Raw genomic sequence first — 20,890 nt, forward strand, 5'->3', positions numbered from 1 at the left:
CTCGGTATGACCATCATCGTCGTTCTCTTCGCCCCTCCCGCCTTCGCCTTCCCTCTCGTCACCATTTGCCACTCCGCACCCCCTCCGCCCTCCGACCCCGCATCAGCGGCGAAGCCGGCGGCGACAGCGGGCGTCGAGCTTCGAGCTCCAGCACCTCCCCCACATCCACCGCCACCTCCCTCAACATCGATAACATCGTTTTGAATGGTTTCAGTCATATCAGATTCCTTCAACGTGCCTGGTTCTCCTTGGACTGCATGTTTTTGTCCGTCCATCCTTTCCTGCAAGGTACCACTAGTCCGCCCAGCCGGGGTCCCGCGCTCCGGCCAATCAGCGCGCCGCCTCGCTTCTGCTTCTGGAAGGCCACTCTGCGAGTCGGTCGTGTAGCTTCGGTTTGCAGGCTGGACGGGGTTAGTTGGTTAGGTCTTGTTCTGCGATGTTAAGGGGCACGGTTGCGCCATATGCCGGATGGCGATGGTAGAGGTGTCTATAGTGGTGGTGACGCGATGCCGATGCGATCGGAGTCTGGGCCGTTTGTGTGTTTTTTGGGATGAAACGTGGGCTTGTGGGTTTGGTGACACGCTTGTGTTGACTATAGGCCAAGGGAAGACTTCAGAGTGTAAGCATCATTGTGAAGTCTTATCATAGTGCCTCTTCTACCTCTGCGAAAAGAGAGGCTGCAAAATATCCAGACAATCAATCAAGCCTACATCCAGAGCCCATGTCCCCACCACCAGATGATCTGCCAACCCAAACTCTCACCAATGTCATACAATCTATCCACAACAAAAATACTTCTTCAAATAACCCTACACCCACCCCTCCATCTCCCCCTCCCACCTCCCACCCATCCCCCCACCATAAAGCTCAATAATCGAGCCCCCCACACTCTTCACCGTCTCGCCCCTCCTTAGCTGCGGGCTATACGCCGGCGGCGGGCTGCTCTCTTCCACAACCGACGGCGGAGGGCGCGGGAGTTTCTTGTGAACGCCTAGGGGCGGGGTGCGAGGGTTTGTGAAAGTGGTGGGAGGGGAGGTTGTTGCGAGGAGGTGCGTGAGGGTTGTGGAGGGGAGGGTTCGGGGGGTGGTGGGGAGGGTGATGCCGAGGGGGGAGGGGTTGGTTGAGGAGGGGGTGGAGGGGGAGGAGTGCTGGTGGGAGATTGGAGGGGAGGGGTGGTAGTGCGTGTGGGATTCCGTGGATGGCGCGGAGCCAGTAGGCCTGCTTGCTACGGAGTGCGCGGTCAAAGCAGGGGTTTGAGAGTGCGGCGAAGGTGTGCGTGATGATGTGCTGAGGTGGTTCTCCACGATCCCGCGTGGGTTTCTGTCTTCTTCATATGTGTCTGACAGCGCCGCGATGTGCAGATCCTTGTCCAGCAAGTCGTTCTCCAGCTTCGCGATCTGTGCTAGCAAGGCGCCGGTGGTCGTGTTCTGGTGGCCAACGTCAGATTTCGCCCGATGATGTCTCGACCTAGCGAGCAAAGTGTCCTTCGCAGCAGAGCCCTGCGACGCGCTCGCCTCAACCAAGCGTGCATTCCGCTCTCTGAGCTCGTCAGCCTCCCGCACAAGGCTAGCTTCCCGCTCTGTAAGTCTGCGAACCTGCGTGCAGACCTGGTGGAAATCCTTCTCGACGTCGAGGCGCTGATTCTTCGCGTCTGTCAGCCGAGATTTCAGGTCCTCGGCGGTGCTCTGCAGTGCCGACTCTGATGCTTGCAAGACGCGGATTGTCTCGCCGGCTATCGAGACTTGTTGTTGGCTGGCTTCGAGGGCGGCGCGGAGGGAGTTGCATTCGAGCCATACTTCGCCGCAGCCTTTGGAAGAGCGACATGGGATGCTGGGTGTTGGGTGGAACTCGCTTGCTCGCCTCTCGCTGAGGTGTGTCGGAGCAAACGCGCTGGAGTTTTCGGTCGTGTTCAATTGTAGATGAGTCGGCAAGCTGTCGGCGTGGGCAGATATGCTGCTCCGAGACCGCTGCCTTGTGTTGGGGGCGTTGCGAACCTCATTGCTTCGTGAGAGACCCTGTCGTCGTTCGAGAAGCGAGACGTATTTTTGATATGATGCGATCTCGCATCTGTGCGCCTCTTTTAGCGCCATTAAGTGGGCTTCGTGCGATCTACGCAAGAAGAACAGATGGGCTCCTTGAGCCGCATCTGAGCTCATGTTAGGTGCATTACCGTCGACAGGCGGGGATTCCCCGTCTGTATGTTCCCACGATGCGGGAGGCGTCGATCGATCTACATCGCGTGTGACTGCTTGATTGGCGTGGCTAATGGTCCTTTCAGCCTCAGATGGCCAGGGTGAAGGCTGAGTATCCGTCAAAGCACGACCATCTTGCGGAAAGCCTCTCGCTTCCTGCGAGCGCGTTGAGTCCTGGCTAGTTCGTGCATCGGATGATTGGTTTGGGCTTTCTTTCAGCCGCTGCTCCGCGAGCATCTGCTCATGACGCCTAAAAGGTAGCTGCAGCCATGGGTGCGTTGGTCGTCTTGTCGTTGTGGCAGATCGCTGCTCGTGTCCATCTAGAGCCGATGATATCCTTCGGTTCCCATCAAATGAATGGTATTGACGTTGAGATGCCTTAGGTCTTTCAGGGAAGGACCCTGGGAGCTCTACCAGAGAATGAGTGGGCGCTTCTTGCAAAGGTGTAGGTGGCGCGGTGTATGCTCTGGGTCTTGAATGATGTGGAGGTTGAAGCTGCGTCGATGGATTGGGCGACCTCAGCATGTCGTTTACGACAGCAATGAGAGAAGTTGCCGACTTCACTGCAGCATCCTGAAGCGCCGAAGAGTCGTTCGGCTTTTGTTCATCATATGACGAGCGGTTTTGGGTTGATGTAAGATTCAAAGGAATCGGCCGACGATGCCCGCTCTGCAAGTCTTCATTAGCTGTGCGTCTTGTTGTGAGAACATGGTCAATGTCATACCTTCGGCGATCTTGAATAGTCAAGCCCTTCAATGCGAATGCACTCTACCGGGATAGGTACAACGGCGCCAGTGTACTGGACTTCCGGAGCGTTTCTTCGGTCTCCCTTCGTCCAGGTAAAGAACTTCGAAGACATACCAAATACATTAATTGCAACCTCATAAGGTAAAACAAAAGACAGAAAGCAAGCTGAGGATCCTTTGAAACATGAGAAGCTGAGTGAGAACCTACCATTGATAATACTGTTGTTCTCGTCTACATTGCCATCACGGCTGGAGGATTTAGCGCGGTCGGAGTAGGCGCTGAGCCGCCTCGGCGAGCACGGAAGGCTGTGCCTCTTGACCGGACGACAATAGCACACTTTGGACAGGTCAGGAGAGGTGGTTTGGCTCGGCAAAAGTAGGTTCGGCGTTACAACAGCCGCCCAGCGTCATGATCGAACGGATTTCCAGGTGCCGCAATTAATCCCGACATCCTCTGAAACACTTCTTCCTTGCAGAATGTCGATCCTGCGTGCAGCATGTGTATGCTGCCAATGATGTGTTCGCGTCTAAGCGCTGGGAAGTGTGGTGGATGAAGTCGCAGAGCGCGCGCGCACGAGCCATCCCTCCGCAGCTTGTTGCTTGCCATCTCGCCCATCTCGAGGCTGCGTGGCTGCGCCACTCCACCATCCATGCCAGACTCGCCTTGCTCGATCAGACCACACCATCTCCGAAGCTTTGCACCAGACCTGCCGCCAAGTCGCGGCTTGCCGACTCGTTCCCATTTTGTGAGATAACGGGCCGGTTCAGTCACTCAGCCTTACCATTCGGAGAATTGCCTGATCCTTTTATATCAAGCTTTGCGGAATCACCTTTGAAGAAACGCCATCGTCCAGGCTCGCCCACTCATGTTCTACGAACCCTGAACTTTTGATCCAGATTGGAAGCCATCGATCTTGGCGCTTGGACAGCAGCATGCCTGCGTCTCCAGAGGGAACGCGTGAGAGATCACGGAGAGACCGTAGAAGCAGCTATTTCGATGACGAAGGTCGCGAACGCAAAAGCTATCGCGGCATGAGCCACAGCAGTGATGAGGGCTATTCACGGCGACGACGTACTGGAGACGACAGAGATGGCAGCCACCGACGCAGGAGAGACCGTTCTCGCGAAGACTCTTACCGCCGGCGCGACCGGGACGACGACCACAGCCATCGACGGAGGAGATCGCGCGACCGCTCACAGCAGAGGCGCCGCTCGAGGTCACCGGATCCAAAGCGGAGGAAACGATCACCAAGCGTGTCGCGCTCGAGATCGCCACCAGCAAGGAAGTCTCGGGGGCCCTTGCCTTCCCAGAACGACCAGTTTCGCGGTGAGGTAGCGCCGCAAGCAGCCGGAGACCAGCCTGTCAAAGAAAAGCCAAACTTCAAGCCCACCGGCTTGCTGGCGAAGGAGGCCAATACGGTCGCCGGCACGAGCACGGTGCTAAAGTATCATGAGCCAGCTGAGGCGCGTAAGCCGCCAGCCAAAGAACAGTGGCGCATGTACGTCTTCCGGAAGAAGGATCTTGTCGATACAGTTCAGCTCTATCAGCGAAGTTGCTGGCTCATGGGACGCGATCAAACCGTCACGGATCTGAAGCTAGAGCACCCCAGCATTTCGAAGCAACATGCTGTCATACAGTTTCGCTTCCAGACTACGACTAATGAATACGGAGACAAGACGAACAAGGTCAAGCCTTATCTGATCGATCTTGAGAGCGCGAATGGAACTAAATTGAATGGCAAAGCAATCGGGACGAGCCGATATGTGCAGTTGGTTGATGGGGATGTGATCTCGTTTGGTGACAGCGAGCGGGAATATGTTATGATGCTGCCACCACCCTAGATGAATTTTGTATAACACCAAGAATACATTGCTCAGATACCAGATAATGCAGCAATATTTAAGGACCGTCATTATTTTCATTCATCTATTGGTTTCCATTATCCTAGTCGCCTCGGCAAAGCTGCCTCACGAAGCTCTCCAAAGTGCCCGCGCTTGAGGAATCTTGAAGCCAGCGCCAAATATCGCCGTAGCAATATCGCCCGCCCGCCTGCACGACAACAGCTAAAGCTTGCGAAGTCAGGGCACTTACTTTTCCCGTTCCTTCGACTCAGCAAACTCTACAAACATGTCTTTCGGCGGCCAAACGCCGACGGTCATCGTCCTCAGAGAAGGTCAGCAAACCCTCGAAACCCCCGCGCCTGGGCGACAGATTTACTGAAACACCACAGGCACCGACCAGTCGCAGGGCAAAGGCCAGGTCGTCTCGAACATCAACGCATGCGTCGCCGTCCAGGCAACTGTCAAGAGTACTCTCGGTCCCTACGGCGGTGACCTGTTGCTCGTCGACGAAAATGGCAAACAAACGATCACCAACGACGGCGCGACAGTCATGAAGCTCCTCGACATTGTGCACCCCGCCGCGCGAGTACTTGTCGACATCGCAAGATCACAGGACGCTGAGGTCGGCGACGGCACAACTTCCGTGGTGGTTCTGGCGGGCGAGATCCTGAAGGAGGTCAAGGAGTACGTCGAGGCGGGCGTGAGCAGTCAGACGATCATCAAGGGCCTGAGAAGAGCGAGCACAATGGCGGTGAACAAGGTTAAGGAGATCGCGGTCAACACGAGCGAGAACAACCAGAGGGAAACGCTGCGGAAACTCGCCGGCACGGCCATGTCCTCGAAACTGATCCACCGCAACTCCGACTTTTTCACGAAGATGGTGGTGGATGCCGTGCTCACTCTGGACCAGAACGACCTGAACAACAAGCTTATTGGTGTCAAGAAGGTTACCGGTGGTGCGCTCCAGGACTCGCTCTTCGTCAACGGTGTGGCTTTCAAGAAGACATTCTCGTACGCCGGTTTCGAGCAGCAGCCCAAGTCTTTCAAGAACCCGAAGATTGCTTGCTTGAACGTGGAGCTGGAACTGAAGGCTGAGAAGGACAACGCCGAGGTGCGCGTGGAGCAGGTCTCGGAGTATCAGGCGATTGTCGACGCTGAGTGGAAGATCATTTACGAGAAGATGGAGCTGCTCTACAAGTCTGGCGCGAAGGTGGTGCTCTCGAAGCTGCCTATTGGCGATCTTGCGACACAGTACTTCGCCGACAGGGACGTTTTCTGTGCCGGACGTGTGTCTTCGGAGGATCTCGAGCGCGTGTGCCAGGCGACTGGCGCGAGCGTGCAGTCGACTTGCTCAGACATCCAGGATAAGCACCTCGGAACTTGCGAGACTTTCGAGGAGAGGCAGATCGGTGGCGAGCGCTTCAACTTCTTCGAGGGTTGCTCGACCGCAAAGACTTGCACACTCGTGCTCCGTGGTGGTGCCGAGCAGTTCATCGCCGAGGTCGAGCGCTCCCTCCACGACGCCATCATGATCGTCAAGCGCGCCATCAAGAACCAGACCATCGTCGCCGGCGGCGGCGCCTGCGAGATGGAAGTCTCCGCCTACCTGCACAACTTCGCCGACAAGAACGTCGCAACCAAGCAGCAGAGCATCATCAAGGCCTTCGCCAAGGCCCTCGAGGTCATCCCCCGCCAGCTCTGCGACAACGCCGGCTTCGACGCCACCGACATCCTCAACCGCCTCCGCGTCGAGCACCGCAAGGGCAACATCTGGGCCGGCGTGGACTTCGACCACGAGGGCATCCGCGACAACATGGAGGCCTTCGTCTGGGAGCCCGCGCTCGTCAAGATCAACGCCATCCAGGCCGCCATCGAAGCCAGCTGCCTCATCCTGTCTGTCGACGAGACGATCAAGAACCAGGAGTCACAACAGCCGCAGGCACCTCAGCGAGGGCTGCCTCCTGGCGCCGCCCAGCGGGCCATCAGAGGCAGGGGCCGCGGCATGCCGCGCAGGTAAGCGAGATGACAAAAGGCAATGAAGCGATGACTTTTGCGCTGGAAAGTTTTACGGCGTAGCATAATACGTATAGAGTTTATGTACAAGCTGTACGTGATACTGCACCATTGTCCGTGTTCCGAATATTGAAATGATAGGGGTGTGTCTGAAACGGGATTTGCCCCTAGCTCACCTTCTGGTCAATGGGGGCTCTGCTATTGACTTGATAAAACGGACACCAGCCCTCGCGATCATTGCTCGCATGGAATGGCAATTGGTGCAACAATCTAACTTCGTTCAGTCGTTTACTTTGAATCTATTTCAGCTAAGCTACTGAGAGAAGATTCGCTCGCACACACATTCAGTCTATGCTGCCAACGCAGCCCTCAATAAACCACTCACTCCTTAGCCTCCCTCAGCTTCAACGTAACCGGGTTAGCCGGGCAGCTCGTCAGCGTCAAGTTGCTCCTGACCACCTTCTCAAACTGGCCCTCCGCCGCCTCAATTGCATCGAAGCGCTGCAGCAGCCTAACGACCACATAGCTGGCTTCGGTCAGCGCAAATTGCTGCCCAATACAGATCCTGGGACCACCGTTGAACGGCAGGAACTCCCAGCCCGGCTTGCGTCCGACGAAGCGCTCGGGCTTGAACTCGTCCGCGTCCGGGCCCCAGAGGTCCTTGCGCCGGTGCATCACGTGGATGCTGTAGTTGACCTCTGCGTTCGCGGGGATCAGCACGGGGCTCTCGCCGTCGGGTCCGCCGCCCTTGGGCAGCGTCGTGATCTTGTTCGCGCGGCGTGAGTTCCCGGGCACCACGGTCCAGAGGCGCAGGGTCTCGTTGAGGCAGTGTTGGAGGTAAGTGCAGCCCTTGAGCGTGGAGAAGGTGATGTCGCGCGGGTCGGAGTAGGTGCCGAAGTCGGCGATGATGGCGGCGCGGAGTTTCTGGAAGACCTCCGGGTTGCGCAGGAGCTGGTGGAAGAGCCAGGAGAGCAGCGAGGCGGTGGTGTCGCGGCCGGCGAGGAGGATGTTGAGGAGCTGGGCGCGGAGCTCGACGGGGTCGCGGGTGCGCGAGGCCAGCTCTTCGAGGAAGACGTAGCGTTGCTTGTGGTTGCCTTCTTCGGCGAGCTTCTCGCCGCCGGCGGACTTGCGAAGGGCGAGGTTCACATAGTGGTCGATGAAGCTTTGGATATTCTTATTGTTGTCCTTAAACTCGCGCGGGTTGTGCAGCCAGTAGAGATCTCCGAGGCGGAAACGCTTGGCGAGGTGAGCCTGAGCACCGTCGAAGTTGCGGGAGAAGGACGTTTCTCTGGCGAAATAAGTATTAGCATGTGGTTTCCATTGTAGGAATTGTATATTTCTGTTGCTTACCTGGAGCGTTGAGCTTCGCTCTTTTCGTTTCCAAGGCCGGCTTCGGAAAGCTGGCTGTCAACGGACTCGCCAAAGAGAAATTCAGTCGCAGAGTCAATGGTGAGGCGGAAGAAGAGCTGTTGAATGTTTGTCTCGGAAGTCCACCCATCCGCTTGAATAGGCATGACCTTGAAGAGGTCTTGGACGTGCCTCTCCTCAAGCTCCAAATCAGAGACCTGGTCTCTCACGAAGTTTGGCCTCAGCAGGGCTCGGCTGTGTTCCCACGGCTTGCCATCTTGGGTGAAGATACCAGATCCCAAGGTCTGGCCCATGTTTCCGCTGCGGGCAGGCCCGAGGTCAAAGTCGCCAAACTGGGTAGCGAGCATGGCCTGGATGTTGCGAGGGTCCGATGTGAAGTGGATGTCCTGGAACATTATGTACGATTTGAAAGTAGAAACTTCACGGCCATATAGCTCACTCATAACGCGTTCGCGTCGGATCATGAGGTCAGGAAAGAGCTGGTCCTTGTCTGCTTGCATCAGTTGATTGAGATGGGTGAGGCCACCGAAACCCGCGATCGGGTATGAGACCGCAACCTGAGCTCCAGTCTGACGAGCTTTGGCTGTAGAATCTGTCAGTCCGAGTCCATTCCCAGGCTGCTCGAAGCCATTTTCATGCCTCGCCACAATCACGATGATATCAAGCGACCATGACGACAATGTACTAACCTGCCAGCTGACGCTTTTCCACAACAAGGTTGATCAACTTGTAGATAATGAAGGCGGCGACGCCCCAGGCCGCAAGACCGGCGTAGAGATGCATGATTGCAGAGTTGCTGCCAATCGATTCACTGGTTCTGACCGAGTGAAGGCAACAGCGGTGGTTTTGACGTTCTGACAGGGAGGTGTAGTAAGCAGCTCCACTCCGAATCGTCGATATTCAGAGATAGATCCGAGATAAGATGCCGAAATCAGCGTGTGATCGGCCGTTCACTGCGGAGTCTGAGAGATCGCAACGAGCATACAAGGGAGAAATCCTCGAGCAACGTAGAAGTGAGAGCGAGTTGTCTCTTGTACTGTTCAAAGAGTGACCGCGGCGCTAAGGCCTCCACGAGCCAAGGGTGCAAGGAGTGGGCTCGCCTCGGATGGATTTCAAGTCCGGCCGCAGTCGCATTCGCGCTATTAAGCTGAGTGTGCTCTCAGGCGGCGAGACCGATACAAGGGTCATCTTCTATTCAGTGGAGCGTATCTTCGCCCTAGGTTACCGAGGCATCTTGGGCAAATGTGGCGGAACGGGACACTCCTCACACGGTGCCCCAAGGGGAGGGGGAAACAAGGTTTGGAGCTCAGTCTTCCCCCACACCGCAGGAATGGGTGTCGTGATGCCATGGCGAGCGTGGCTCCCTCGTGGTGGCCTGTTGCGTACATGAACCTCGTGCGCAGAATCTTAGACTCGGGGCCCGGCGGACCCGTCGTCTTGATGACCCTGGCGGCCAGGGTAGTATCGGTAGCGCGCGGTGTAACTGTCCACATTTCACACACATGGGCCGCTCCATCCGCCAGTAGGCCCGTGGCGATTTCATCTTCTCCCCGATGTCTAGGGCTAAGTGATGTAGGGCCTCCAAAAGGATTCCCTTGGCCTCATATCACCGTCCCTATGTCTTCATGAGCAAGTTGGCATCCTCATGAAGGTTTGATTCTGCATAATTGCACTCGGCCGTAGGCGCAGCGCGTGGGATCGACGGTAGCTGGGTGCTACGACATGCCATGGCCTCGTGGTATATTCTATCATGTATCATCGGTCGAATGTATAGTCGCCATGACCCGGACCTCTATTTTAGCAGGCATTGTGGAGAGGTGTAGGTCCGACGGATTTCCAGCTTCCTGACATCGTAAGCCTGTGAACTGGGTCACGTAATAATGCAAACCCAGGCACCAGGATACACTCTGCACAATGTACATCGGATACGGATAGATGAATAGCGCAGTTGACACAAGAGCTGCCCACAGATTTTGCGTGTTAGTAAGAATGGAGGATTCGGCTGAGGTGAGCCAACCTGCAAGATGCATTCCCGGCCCACCGGCCTGAAACCTCGTCTGACGGGTTGGGGGCGCATAAGCGAGCGGGTCATCAAACCAGATTGGTGCAGTACGGATGAGGAAGATTTTGAGCGATGTGTCTGAGCTGATCAAGCGAATACTGTCCATTGTCATAATGGAATGTGCATGGGATCGAGGCGCAAGGACATGCATAAAAGGCTCAAAGCACCACTGAAAGATTTGGCCATCTGCTCTTTTTAGGGCGCAGCTGCGATACATTGCTATGTGCAACAACCCGCCTGGGACTCTTGTGCCACCCGGCATGCTCCTGACAAATAGCACAATCTTGTAAAGTTCAAGCCATGGATCTTCTCCGGCTATCATTTCGCTGGCTTCATGAATATGATTTTCGGAGGCGCCACGCAAATCCGATTTACAATATTAGCTTTGACAGTGGCAGAATTGTTACAATCTTGTAGATTCTGTTTTCGCTTCTCTCTCCTCCTGCTGCTGCTATATAATCAATTCCTCTATGACTCAATGATATTGTGACAAGGCCCGTTGCAGCCATCGTGATGAGGGGTCATTCATAAATCTTTACACAGCCGGCACGTGAACACGTGAACATGAAGGTTGTGCTGCAGAAAGCAAGAAAGTCGATCAAGGGGGCAAAGGGCCAAAGGGGCCCGCCCCGCTGGCCTGCACCCCTGTCCAACGTCAACAGCGGGTATTCCCGTGCCTCGCTGGGCGGCTGCCGAAACATTCACAGGCCATAGGTGAACTAACCTTGAACTATAGTGGCCAAGAGACGTTTCGTCGGTGGGTGCCATTGCTTTCATCCTCTCTCAGGTGTAAGATTGGATCATCAAGGACCCTTTCACCGCCTGGCTGAATTTTGTCCTTAATTCAAGGATGCATCCTCACTGAGCCATGGAACTGGAAGATATCGATCTGCTTTTGTCCTCGACGCCGGAACATGGCGATGTCGCCATTCCGGATGGCGCTATCGATCTCTTTCCAAGGAACATAGGTCCAAAAATATTGTTGTTGCCCGACCAAAATCAGATCATGAAGGCTGGCTCAAACGTCAAAATGTCGGAGGCGGAAGCCATGCGATACGTCGCACTCCACACATCTGTTCCTGTGCCCGATGTACGAGAAGCGTACATCAAGGACGGCTGCGGCTACATTGTCATGTCTAAAGCTGACGGCGAACCGCTGGGCGACGTATGGCAACATCTGGGTTCTGAACAAAGAGCTTCCGTGGTCAGCCAACTCCGGAATTATGTCGAACAGTTGCGATCATTAAATGGAGAGTTCTACGGTGCCCTCTGGCACCAGCCTAGCGAGGACATATTTTTCAAGCACCTTCCCTTCCGTCATGAGGATGTTCGCTATGGACCATACTACACTCGTCGACAATTCAATGATGGTCTCGTTGCTGCCCTGGAGAATTCACGCCCTGGCACGTTAGATGAGGTTGACAAGCAACTTGCGCAAAAAATCCAAGCCCTTACCGACGAATCGATGACCTTTTCACACGGCGATCTCCATTCATTGAACATCCTCATCAATAGTATGGGCGATGTAACTGCAATTGTTGACTGGGAATCCGCCGGGTTCAGCATTTGTGGTCGGGAGTACTACGAGGCCCGAAGCCGATCACGGAACGCAGATTGGGATGCTGTTTTGGATGAAATCTTCCCGGAGGAAACGAGGCTGCATTTCGACATTTTCAGGGAGTTTGATCAGGCACTGACTCAATACACTGGTTTGTGACGTGGTGACTCGGCCGGCTACGCGACGATTTCTCGCAGACTGCGATATCCATTGGCGTAGCTTGCACTCCTATTTTACCGCAGTACGGACCCATCTATTGCCAGCAGCCTGTGCCACCATGATCGCTGCTTGCCCTACCAGTGTTTCGATCCACGCTGATGTGCCCGAAGGCACAATCTCTTCTGCCTCTAATGAAATCATGGCCCTTAGCACCCAGTCTTGACATCTCTCCACACCATCTTTGGGTGCCGGCTCTTCGCGAATGACCTTTATGGCTTGCCGAGCTTGATCTTTTGTTAATGAAGTGACCGTGAATGATCCCTCTGAGCTTCTACTGCGGATGTCGACACCTCGTCGCTCGTCGTATTGATAGATCAACTTGCCCATGTCAATCAATTGGACATGCAGTAAGGTGCCCCTTCCAGAAGTCTCCTCGTGGACCGCAAATGCCCAATGCGATCGATGGTCCGCAGTAGTCCCCAGGCCGTGAACCACAATTGAAAGGGCGTGAGACGCCATGGTCTATGAGATAGCAAGTAAGCCTGGGATCCGTATTGGGCTCAGTTGACTTACGCGCGTGTTCGTCTGCGCAACGTTTGGCAGATTGAGCAATGGAGGTAAATTTGTGCGATCGAGATTCTTTGAGCCTTGTATCAGAATTAGAAGTATGGGTAGAGTTCTGAGAAGGTGTGTCTTCCACTTTAATAAATGGTCTCTTTCAGTCGCTTTCTGGGCGCCAGTACTAATGCAACATAAGCGCCCTCTGAGTGCACAGTCTGATCCCTCTCTAGATCTCACTTTGCCAATCACTTACAACCGATTGAAGGTGTCAATTCTTGCATTCTTCATACATGAGCGTGATGGTCCCCGAAGCGCGCGGCTACGGTCTTGCCGTTCGATCCTACAGCATCGATCAACGCACCTTGTAGGCGCTTGGAACGGATGTGGGTAGCAGCTGCCGCCCGACCACAGTCTGCCTCAGACTCCTTTCCTTGAACACCTTGGAATACATTCTTGATTACTAACATGTGGTCTTGTGGTTTGCAAGTGCAGTCGATGTGGCTAAGGTGGCGTGAAAATGTACAATTGAGCCAATCGATATTGCTTCTGTCAAAGGACATGGCTCAAATAGGAATGAAACCCGGCACTGGAGCCAGACATAGTCTCCCTTCCCAAAAGCAACAGTGCCTCCTCATCATTAGATTCATGAGATGGTGGCCATACCCTCTTGTGCTGACGCAGAGGCCAAGTGGTTAAGCCCGAGAACTGCACAAAACATCAGGGAGCTGAAGACCGTCATTGACACAGTGGAGCCAGGTATAAGCTCAAACCAAACCTGTTCATGGATGGAGAAGAGAGCATGAGAAAGCAAAATATATCCCACTGAGCTGGAAGCCGCCGATGACTCCGTGTGAAAAGGTATGAGCTCAAGCATTGTCCATTTTTGAAGTGAAAGAGGGTTCAGGAAAGCAGATAGTTCCCAGTACCCAGAATGCAGAGAGTATAATTATATTCACAAACATCTGCTGAGGTACTATTGAGTCGCGCAGAGGGAAAGCTACGACGCGCGCATCACTAGAACGAATCGACGGAAAGTGATTGAAATTTCTTCAGTAAAACGTACAGTTCCTATCACCGTTTCGCCTAGTACAAGAAAAGCAAACAAATATGCACATTGCTAACAACCCCACACGTCCTGTGTCTGCCTCCCCAGAAGTCTCCGTTGGATATATACTTCGTGTTCCTCTCATCATAGCTCTTTGTTGGCTTTGTGCAATCTAAAGCAGCGTACCAGGATGGAATTGCGGGTAAACATGTTCCATGCTCTTTTCACTGCTTAAGAGGCCTTGGCCATGGTGTTGAGGGCAGAGCCGTTCTTGAACCACTCGATCTGGCCCTCGTTGAAGGTGTGGGAGAGAGAGACGTCGTAGGCGGAGCCGTTGGCGGGGTGAACACGGAGGGTCATGGGCTTGCCGACGGCGAGCTCAGTGCAGAGCAGGTCAACCTTGTCGTCGGGCTGGATCTTGTCGTAGTCCTCGGGGTTGGAGAAGGTGAGCGGGAGCATACCCTGCTTCTTCAGGTTGGTCTCGTGGATACGAGCGAAGGAGCGGGTGATGATGGCGAGACCACCGAGGTGGCGGGGCTCGAGAGCGGCGTGCTCACGGGAAGAGCCCTCACCGTAGTTCCAGTCACCAATGACGACCCACCTGATGCCCTTGGCCTTGTAGTCACGGGCAGTGGCAGGGACAGCGTCGAACTCGCCAGTGGTGAAGTTCTTGACCTTGTTGGCCTCGCCGTTGGCAGAGTTGATGGCACCGATCAGCATGTTGTTGGAGATGTTGTCAAGGTGACCACGGTACTTGAGCCACGGGCCGGCCATGGAGATGTGGTCGGTGGTGGTCTTGCCCTGGGCCTTGATGAGGATGGGCAGGTCGGTGGCGTCCTTGCCGTCCCAGGCCTTGAACGGCTCGAGGAGCTGAAGACGGTCGGAGGTCGGGGAGACGGCAACATTGACGGAGGCGCGGTCCGCAGGCGGGGCCTGGTATGTATTGGCACCAGCATCGTATCCGTTCTTGGGGAGGCCATCACCGGTCGGCTCCTTGAGCTTGAACTCCTTGCCGTCCTTGTCCTTGAGGGAGTCGGTGAGCGGGTTGAAGTTCAGGGTACCAGCGAGAGACATGGCGACGACAAGGTCGGGGGAGGTGACGAAAGAGTGAGTGGCAGGGTTGCTGGGAAGCGGTCAGCGAGAGTCAGCGAGGAGGGAGGGGAGACTAAATACGCATCGTTGCGCCCAGTAAAGTTACGGTTGTAGGAGGAGATGATGGAGTTGGCCTCGCCCTTCTTCACATCCCTTCTGTCCCACTGGCCTAGAAGAACGATATTGTCAGCATGCGATTAAGATGGTGGGTGAAATTATGCAAGTGAAGTCTGTGCGGCAAGTGAAAATCAAGGCAGATGGGCTTGATGAAGTTCGTTGTCTCCGCGGTAAAAGGCGCCTAGGATAGTCGATGCCAGCAGGTACGAGCTCGTAGAATCCGGAGACGCCAGACGCAGGGCTTGATGAAGGAGGCGAAATAGCGCCGCATCTCCGCGGTCGATGTTTTCGAAGACAGTCGATGCCAACAGGTATGAGCTCTGAGGGCCTGGAGATGCCAGACGCAGGGCTTCATGAACGAGGCAAGGTAGCGCCATGTCTCCGCGGAACAGCATGTCCAAAATACTCGATACCAGCAGGTATGAGCTCGTCGGAGCGGAAATGCCAGATTCCAGGCCGGATGGCAAAGGCGGAGGCAGTGCCACATCTCCGGACTGCAAAACATTTTGGGGCGTACGTGCCACATGTGGAAGCTGATGGAGCTGGGAGATGAGTCGCAACCATGGAGGGAGCAGGAGGCAGCTTCAGATTGAACGTTGCAGGGAGGTGGCCGAACCCAGATCCATATCAGGAGCCAGTGTGATTCACCCCGGTGAAGTGAGGATCAAATGGAAACGATTGTCGATGTGTGGGGAAGAAAGGGAATACGTACCAATGCAGGGGCCGCAAGCGTTGGCAAGGACCATGCCACCGAAGTCCTCGAGGGTCTTGAGCTGGCCATCGCGCTCGATGGTGGCGCGGATCTGCTCAGAACCAGGGGTGACGGTGAACAAGCTCTTGGACTTGATGCCGTGGCTGAGAGCGTCCTCAGCGATAGAAGCAGCGCGGCTCATGTCCTCGTAGGAGGAGTTGGTGCAAGAGCCGATGAGACCGACCTTGAGCTCCTCAGGCCAGCCGTTGGCCTTGACGGCCTCCTTGAACTTGCTGATGGGAGTGGCAAGATCGGGGGTGAAGGGACCGTTGATGTGGGGCTCAAGCTCGCTGAGGTTGATCTCGATGAGCTGGTCGTACTCGGCGCCCTGGTCCTCCCTGAGCTCGGCGGCGTACTCGCGGGAGAAGTCACCAATCTGGCTACGCTTGGTAGCGGCGAGGTAGTCGTACATGCGGTCATTGAAGGGGAAGAGGGAAGTGGTGGCACCAATCTCAGCACCCATGTTGCCTGTTCATTGTTAGTCAGTTGAACCTTCAGCAATGATTCGAGTTGTCACGTACAGATGGTGGCCATGCCAGTGGCAGAGATGGTGTCAACACCGGGGCCGAAGTACTCGACAATGGCGCCAGTGCCACCCTTGACGGTGAGAATACCAGCGACCTTGAGGATGATGTCTGGGAAATGGTCAGCTCGGGAATTCTTTTGGGCTGGATGGATTCAAGGTATTCATACCCTTAGGAGCAGTCCAGCCGCTCATCTTGCCAGTGAGCTTAACACCGATGACCTTGGGGGCCTTCAGCTCCCAAGGCAGACCGGCCATGACATCGACGGCGTCGGCTCCACCAACACCAATAGCGGCCATACCGAGACCACCGGCGTTAGGAGTGTGAGAGTCGGTACCGATCATGAGACCACCGGGGAAGGCGTAGTTCTCGAGGACGATCTGGTGAATGATACCAGAGCCGGGCTTCCAGAAACCGATGTTGTACTTGGCGCAAGAGGTGCTCAGGAAGTCGTAGACCTCCTTGTTGATGTCGTAGGCGCGGGCAAGATCCTTCTCGCCACCGATCTGGGCCTCAATCAAGTGGTCGCAGTGGACGGTGGAGGGAGTGGCAACACTGGGCATGCCGGCGCTCATGAACTGCAAAAGAGCCATCTGAGCGGTGGCATCCTGGCAAGCAACTCTGTCAGGGCGCAGCTTGAGGTAGCTGGAGCCACGCTCGATCTCCTGACCGTGAGGGTCGTCAAGGTGAGAGTACAGAATCTTCTCGGCGAAGGTGAGGGGCCTGTTGTTCAACCTCTGCCTGACAATGCCCAGGTTCTCGCTCATCTTTTGGTAGTTGATAAAGTGGCCCTTCTCGGCGTTGGTCATCTCGACCTTCTTGGAAAGGGGAGAGTCCTGGACGGTGGCAAAGGTGCGGCGGCCCATGGCGCGCGGCTGTGACGCTGCTGTCAGTTCAGGTCTTCAATATTCACTACGACTCGCCGCCATCCACAGGCAGGCGGCGCAAAACGAGGGAGACGTACCAGCTGCCGCGCAGCGGCTCTGGCGGACAGCATGTTGAATCAACCCTGTGCTGACTTGAAGGTTGTCCTGGAGCTGTGTTTCAAGGCTCTGCAGGTCCAGCAGCAAGCCTCAGGCGATGTGTAAGGAATTGGATGAGGGGAGAGGAGGTGTTGTAGTTGTCGTCGTGTGGCAGAAAGCAGCGGAGAAGAAGCTGCTCGCGCGGGCTCGGCTGCTAAGCTCAGACAGTGTAAACACCCGAGCTGTGATTGGCTACCCGCGGAACCGGGGGATTATCGTCACAGGGCAACGCGATTTTGAGGAAGAGCCGGCAACTCGGCTAATGGATGTTCTGATGGCGGCGACTGCTTATCCTACATCCAAGCTCTATATACTCTTTGATCCGGTCGCTTTTGGTTTGCGACATCGCTCATAGATGCGTGTATAATCAATTCACGTGATCCGTCAGCCCTCTATCTCGCCCCCGTTAGCCTTCAGCGCGGATCCGGTGGGCCGGCTTCTGGCTGCGGTCAGCCACCGAAGGGGTACAGCCGCGGTTAACTACCACGCGAACATTCCGTCCCATTGCGCGTTATCGTGAGCGTGCCCCCGAGGCCAGGCCAGAGCTGCAGCCAAGATGCGATTTCGGCGGGACGGATCGCCGTGGCCTGCTGTCGTCACATTTACATGCACCTTGTACATAGATACTGCCCATCACTAGAGAGAAACCAACGTCGTTGACCATGTGTGGGCAGCGTGGATGGTAACAGCCATCGGCTCCAAGGTGGTTGAGGCATGCTGGACTTGCCTGTAAATGCGTAGCACGCGGAGACATGGCGGAATGCGGATGTGGCCAAAAAGAGTGAAACCGGGTGGTCTGTGTTCGACAAGTGAAGTCCAGGCCGGGGCTCCGCCCGAGGTAATCCCGCCCACCCACTTGCCGCGGAAAAAAAAGTTCCCTGGAAAGATCACATGCCAAAGGCTTCGGTCCAAAACACGGGTCTTGCAGATCTTACGACAGAGGCTGCACCGCTGTCGACGAACTACTCGAGCAGAGCACTGAGGATAATTATCACGCGGGAAGCTTTGTTGCCAAAATGCCTGCTATTCGTGGAGTCGACTCCAAGAAGAAAACCCGCCGTCACACGCGCGACTTCGACCAAATTCACGCCGACCTTCACAACAAACGCCATCTGGAACAATACCACGAAACCCAGGCTCCCGAGGAACTCCCAGCGTTTGGCGACTTTTACTGTATCGAATGTGCGAAATGGTTTGAGTCGGATACCAACTTCACTGCGCACAAGAGGGGCAAGCCGCACAAGCGTCGCGTGAAGGCCATGAAGGAGGAGCCATACACCCAGAAGGAAGCTGAGGCCGCCGCTGGCTACGGTACGGACATTGCAAAAAAGCAGGATGTGGAAGATTCCATGATCGAGGAATGAAGCGGTGTCGAGAGGAACTGGTCTGCACACAAACGCCCAGTGAAGAAAGAAATTCTTCTCCGAAGCTCTGAGAATGGTCTCTTCAAAACGCACCGGCCCCTTTGCCTCTATGCCATGGGATGACCCCCGAGCCAGAATCCTACCATTCCCGCCACGACCAAAAGACCTGCTGTCAGCAAGGTAGCGCGATGTTCTTTGGACTCTCGAACCAGATTCGCCATGAAAGAGCCGGCATCTGGAGGATTTTGTCGAGCAGCCTGTTGGCGCCTTGTTTTGCCCAAAGATTGGCGACCATGACCATGTTCTGTATTTGTCTTCGCCCTTCTCACTTTGCTGCGTCCGCCGTCGGACTCGTACAGCAGATCCGGAGAGTCAGGCACATCGGGTGCGACCTTACGAATCACACGTGCTGGATTTCCAGCAGCGACATGATAGGCAGGGACATTCTTCGTGACTACCGACCCGGCTCCAATCACGCAGCCATCCTCGATGGTTATACCGGGCCTGTGCGATAGCATTAGCATTGCCATCAAACATCGGATGGCTCAGATGGACTCACAATACTATCACATTAGCTCCAATGAAGCAATTCTTTCCAATCACATCATCACCCGCCACACTGGGGCCTTGTCTTCCCTTTCTTTCTCTCCAATCAATCGGATGTGTAACACCCAATATCCGGGCACTGACCCCGATGATAGTGTGCTCTCCAATTGAAACCATGCAATCGGGGGAGTCTGCAATGAAGCAATCCCGGTTGATGAAGCACGAAGGATGGATTCGCACGTTCAGACCATAATCGATCTGAATCGGTGCCTTGATCATTGCTACATCTGAGCCGTCGTAGCTGGTTCTCGGGCTGACAATGCTGGAATGTACATCAGTATTTTCCCTTGCTTTCACGAGCAAGAAGCTAAATACTCGTGCCAAGCTCGAGCCCGATCAACATCTGGAGCATCGATTGGAAGCGAGTTCAAGGCATCACAAAGGATTGCTGCACGCTTGCGGAGATACCGGTATTCATCATTGGCGGCTGGAAAAGATAGTAATGAGTCCTCTCGTCGCGTATTGAGATTTAGAGACGACTCAGAATTATTCTCTGTCATAGTGACATGTGTGATTCCTGCCATTGAGATTTGTGCTCGAATACAGACTTGATAGTGCTGCCGCAAGTGGTGCTATGTATTTATGATATCCTAGTAAATCGAATGATTGCATTCACTGCCAATATCGTCACTACTGGCAGTTACCGTAATACCTAGATGCGTTGTTTGTACGAACGACACGCGTGGTGGTCCCCCGATTTATGAACTTTTGCGAAGCGACAACATCTCTAATACACTAATTGCCCGAGTTACTGCGAGAGCACTTGTAGAACGAAGATTGAGGACCTGGAATTTATGTAAATTTTTAGTATTCCGTTAGAGCCTTGAGACACTCCTCAGCGGTTCGATGCCTGAGTCTCTTCAACCATAATTATAACAGCGACATCTCAAGCTGGTACTCTTCAGGACCTATCGGGCCCGTGCGCTGTCAAATGCGATGAACGGTACTTCTTCATCGAAGAGACGCGGACTAGGATAAGTCAAGGCGTTTTCAAACCGAGTATGCAGCTTATCAAGTTATACCAATCGAATACGTTATTGCAAGTAAAGCCTAATCAATTAATGTGACGTTCTCTCAACTTCCACTCTTCTCCAAGTACAGGCGAAGCTGTGGGTGAAGTTGACGCCAAGAAGTGTCCGTGCGTCCGCACAAATTCGCTTCCTCACCTTGTCAAGCAGCGGATTCTAGACGACCACGCCAAACGAAGCCGACACATAGCCCTTTGACACGAGCAAGCCGTCGCCATGGCCAGTACGTTCAGAATCCGCGCGCGAACTACTCGAGGACAAAACTGACTCTTCGCAGAGTCAAAGAACAGCTCGCAGCACAACCAGAGCAAGAAGGCTCACAAGAACGGGTACGCCGCACCACTTCCTCGATCGCCATTCGTCTTCGCACCGCCGCGCCGATGAGGGAGAATGGGAGAAAGAGAAGCATTTCAGCAAGGAATGGATGACTGACGAGAATGCGCACACAGTATCAAGAAGCCCAAGACCCACAGATACCCCTCGCTCAAGGGTACCGACCCCAAGTTCCGTCGCAACCACAGGCATGCTCTCCACGGCACCATGAGGGCCCTGGTACGTTTCGCTTCCACCGACAGCAATACCGGCGACTGGATGCTAACAACCACCGCAGAAGGAGGTTAAGGAGGGCAAGAGGGATGCGGCTTAAGCGACGACCTAAGGAAATCTTTTCGGAGCAAGCAAACTTGGGCGTTTACGATGGCAAGCCGGCACCTTTTTTGAGTTTTACGGGACTGTTCTGTGCGTAGCTCAGTTGAGGTGGCTATGAGACCCGAATCCTTCAACCTTTCACGACTCAAGTCTTCTTGTCCTGGTTTGTACCGTCTCAGACTTCTCTATTTC

At 54.8% G+C, this 20,890-nt stretch overlaps 8 protein-coding genes across 8 annotated transcripts; 5 read left to right on the plus strand and 3 right to left on the minus strand.

Annotated features, from left to right (window-relative positions):
• Positions 1-809: 809 nt before the first annotated feature.
• On the minus strand, positions 810-3,051 carry WHR41_07822 (uncharacterized protein; the record flags this gene model as incomplete). Its single annotated transcript, XM_069376426.1, has 2 exons — positions 810-2,861; positions 2,917-3,051. 2 exons carry the CDS (start codon positions 3,049-3,051, stop codon positions 810-812), a joined length of 2,187 nt encoding a protein of 728 aa, XP_069226374.1.
• A 919-nt stretch (positions 3,052-3,970) lies between these two features.
• Positions 3,971-4,780, plus strand: WHR41_07823 (uncharacterized protein; the record flags this gene model as incomplete). Its single annotated transcript, XM_069376427.1, has 1 exon — positions 3,971-4,780. One exon carries the CDS (start codon positions 3,971-3,973, stop codon positions 4,778-4,780), a length of 810 nt encoding a protein of 269 aa, XP_069226373.1.
• A 199-nt stretch (positions 4,781-4,979) lies between these two features.
• Positions 4,980-6,907, plus strand: cct7 (putative T-complex protein 1 subunit eta). The gene is made up of 2 exons (XM_069376428.1): positions 4,980-5,112; positions 5,170-6,907. The coding sequence occupies exons 1-2, from the start codon at positions 5,067-5,069 to the stop codon at positions 6,795-6,797; spliced, it is 1,674 nt and encodes a 557-aa protein (XP_069226370.1). The 5' UTR covers positions 4,980-5,066; the 3' UTR covers positions 6,798-6,907.
• A 143-nt stretch (positions 6,908-7,050) lies between these two features.
• WHR41_07825 (uncharacterized protein) lies at positions 7,051-9,375 on the minus strand. The gene is made up of 3 exons (XM_069376429.1): positions 8,851-9,375; positions 8,144-8,744; positions 7,051-8,081 (listed from the first exon to the last, which is right to left on the minus strand). The coding sequence occupies exons 1-3, from the start codon at positions 8,942-8,944 to the stop codon at positions 7,175-7,177; spliced, it is 1,602 nt and encodes a 533-aa protein (XP_069226369.1). The 5' UTR covers positions 8,945-9,375; the 3' UTR covers positions 7,051-7,174.
• A 1,878-nt stretch (positions 9,376-11,253) lies between these two features.
• On the plus strand, positions 11,254-11,940 carry WHR41_07826 (uncharacterized protein; the record flags this gene model as incomplete). The annotated part of the gene is made up of 1 exon (XM_069376430.1): positions 11,254-11,940. The coding sequence occupies one exon, from the start codon at positions 11,254-11,256 to the stop codon at positions 11,938-11,940; it is 687 nt and encodes a 228-aa protein (XP_069226372.1).
• A 1,585-nt stretch (positions 11,941-13,525) lies between these two features.
• On the minus strand, positions 13,526-17,337 carry acoA (Aconitate hydratase, mitochondrial). The gene is made up of 6 exons (XM_069376431.1): positions 16,995-17,337; positions 16,200-16,905; positions 16,028-16,141; positions 15,468-15,974; positions 14,720-14,807; positions 13,526-14,669 (listed from the first exon to the last, which is right to left on the minus strand). The coding sequence occupies exons 1-6, from the start codon at positions 17,025-17,027 to the stop codon at positions 13,778-13,780; spliced, it is 2,340 nt and encodes a 779-aa protein (XP_069226371.1). The 5' UTR covers positions 17,028-17,337; the 3' UTR covers positions 13,526-13,777.
• A 731-nt stretch (positions 17,338-18,068) lies between these two features.
• Positions 18,069-18,416, plus strand: WHR41_07828 (uncharacterized protein; the record flags this gene model as incomplete). The annotated part of the gene is made up of 1 exon (XM_069376432.1): positions 18,069-18,416. The coding sequence occupies one exon, from the start codon at positions 18,069-18,071 to the stop codon at positions 18,414-18,416; it is 348 nt and encodes a 115-aa protein (XP_069226376.1).
• A 1,773-nt stretch (positions 18,417-20,189) lies between these two features.
• Positions 20,190-20,696, plus strand: RPL29 (60S ribosomal protein eL29; the record flags this gene model as incomplete). The annotated part of the gene is made up of 4 exons (XM_069376433.1): positions 20,190-20,273; positions 20,328-20,379; positions 20,500-20,602; positions 20,661-20,696. Exons 1-4 carry the CDS (start codon positions 20,267-20,269, stop codon positions 20,694-20,696), a joined length of 198 nt encoding a protein of 65 aa, XP_069226375.1. The 5' UTR covers positions 20,190-20,266.
• Between the last annotated feature and the right edge of the window lie 194 nt (positions 20,697-20,890).

Source organism: Cladosporium halotolerans, assembly GCF_011745625.1.
Source record: "Cladosporium halotolerans strain TM138-S3 chromosome Unknown Sca37, whole genome shotgun sequence".
Classification (NCBI taxonomy): domain Eukaryota; kingdom Fungi; phylum Ascomycota; class Dothideomycetes; order Cladosporiales; family Cladosporiaceae; genus Cladosporium; species Cladosporium halotolerans.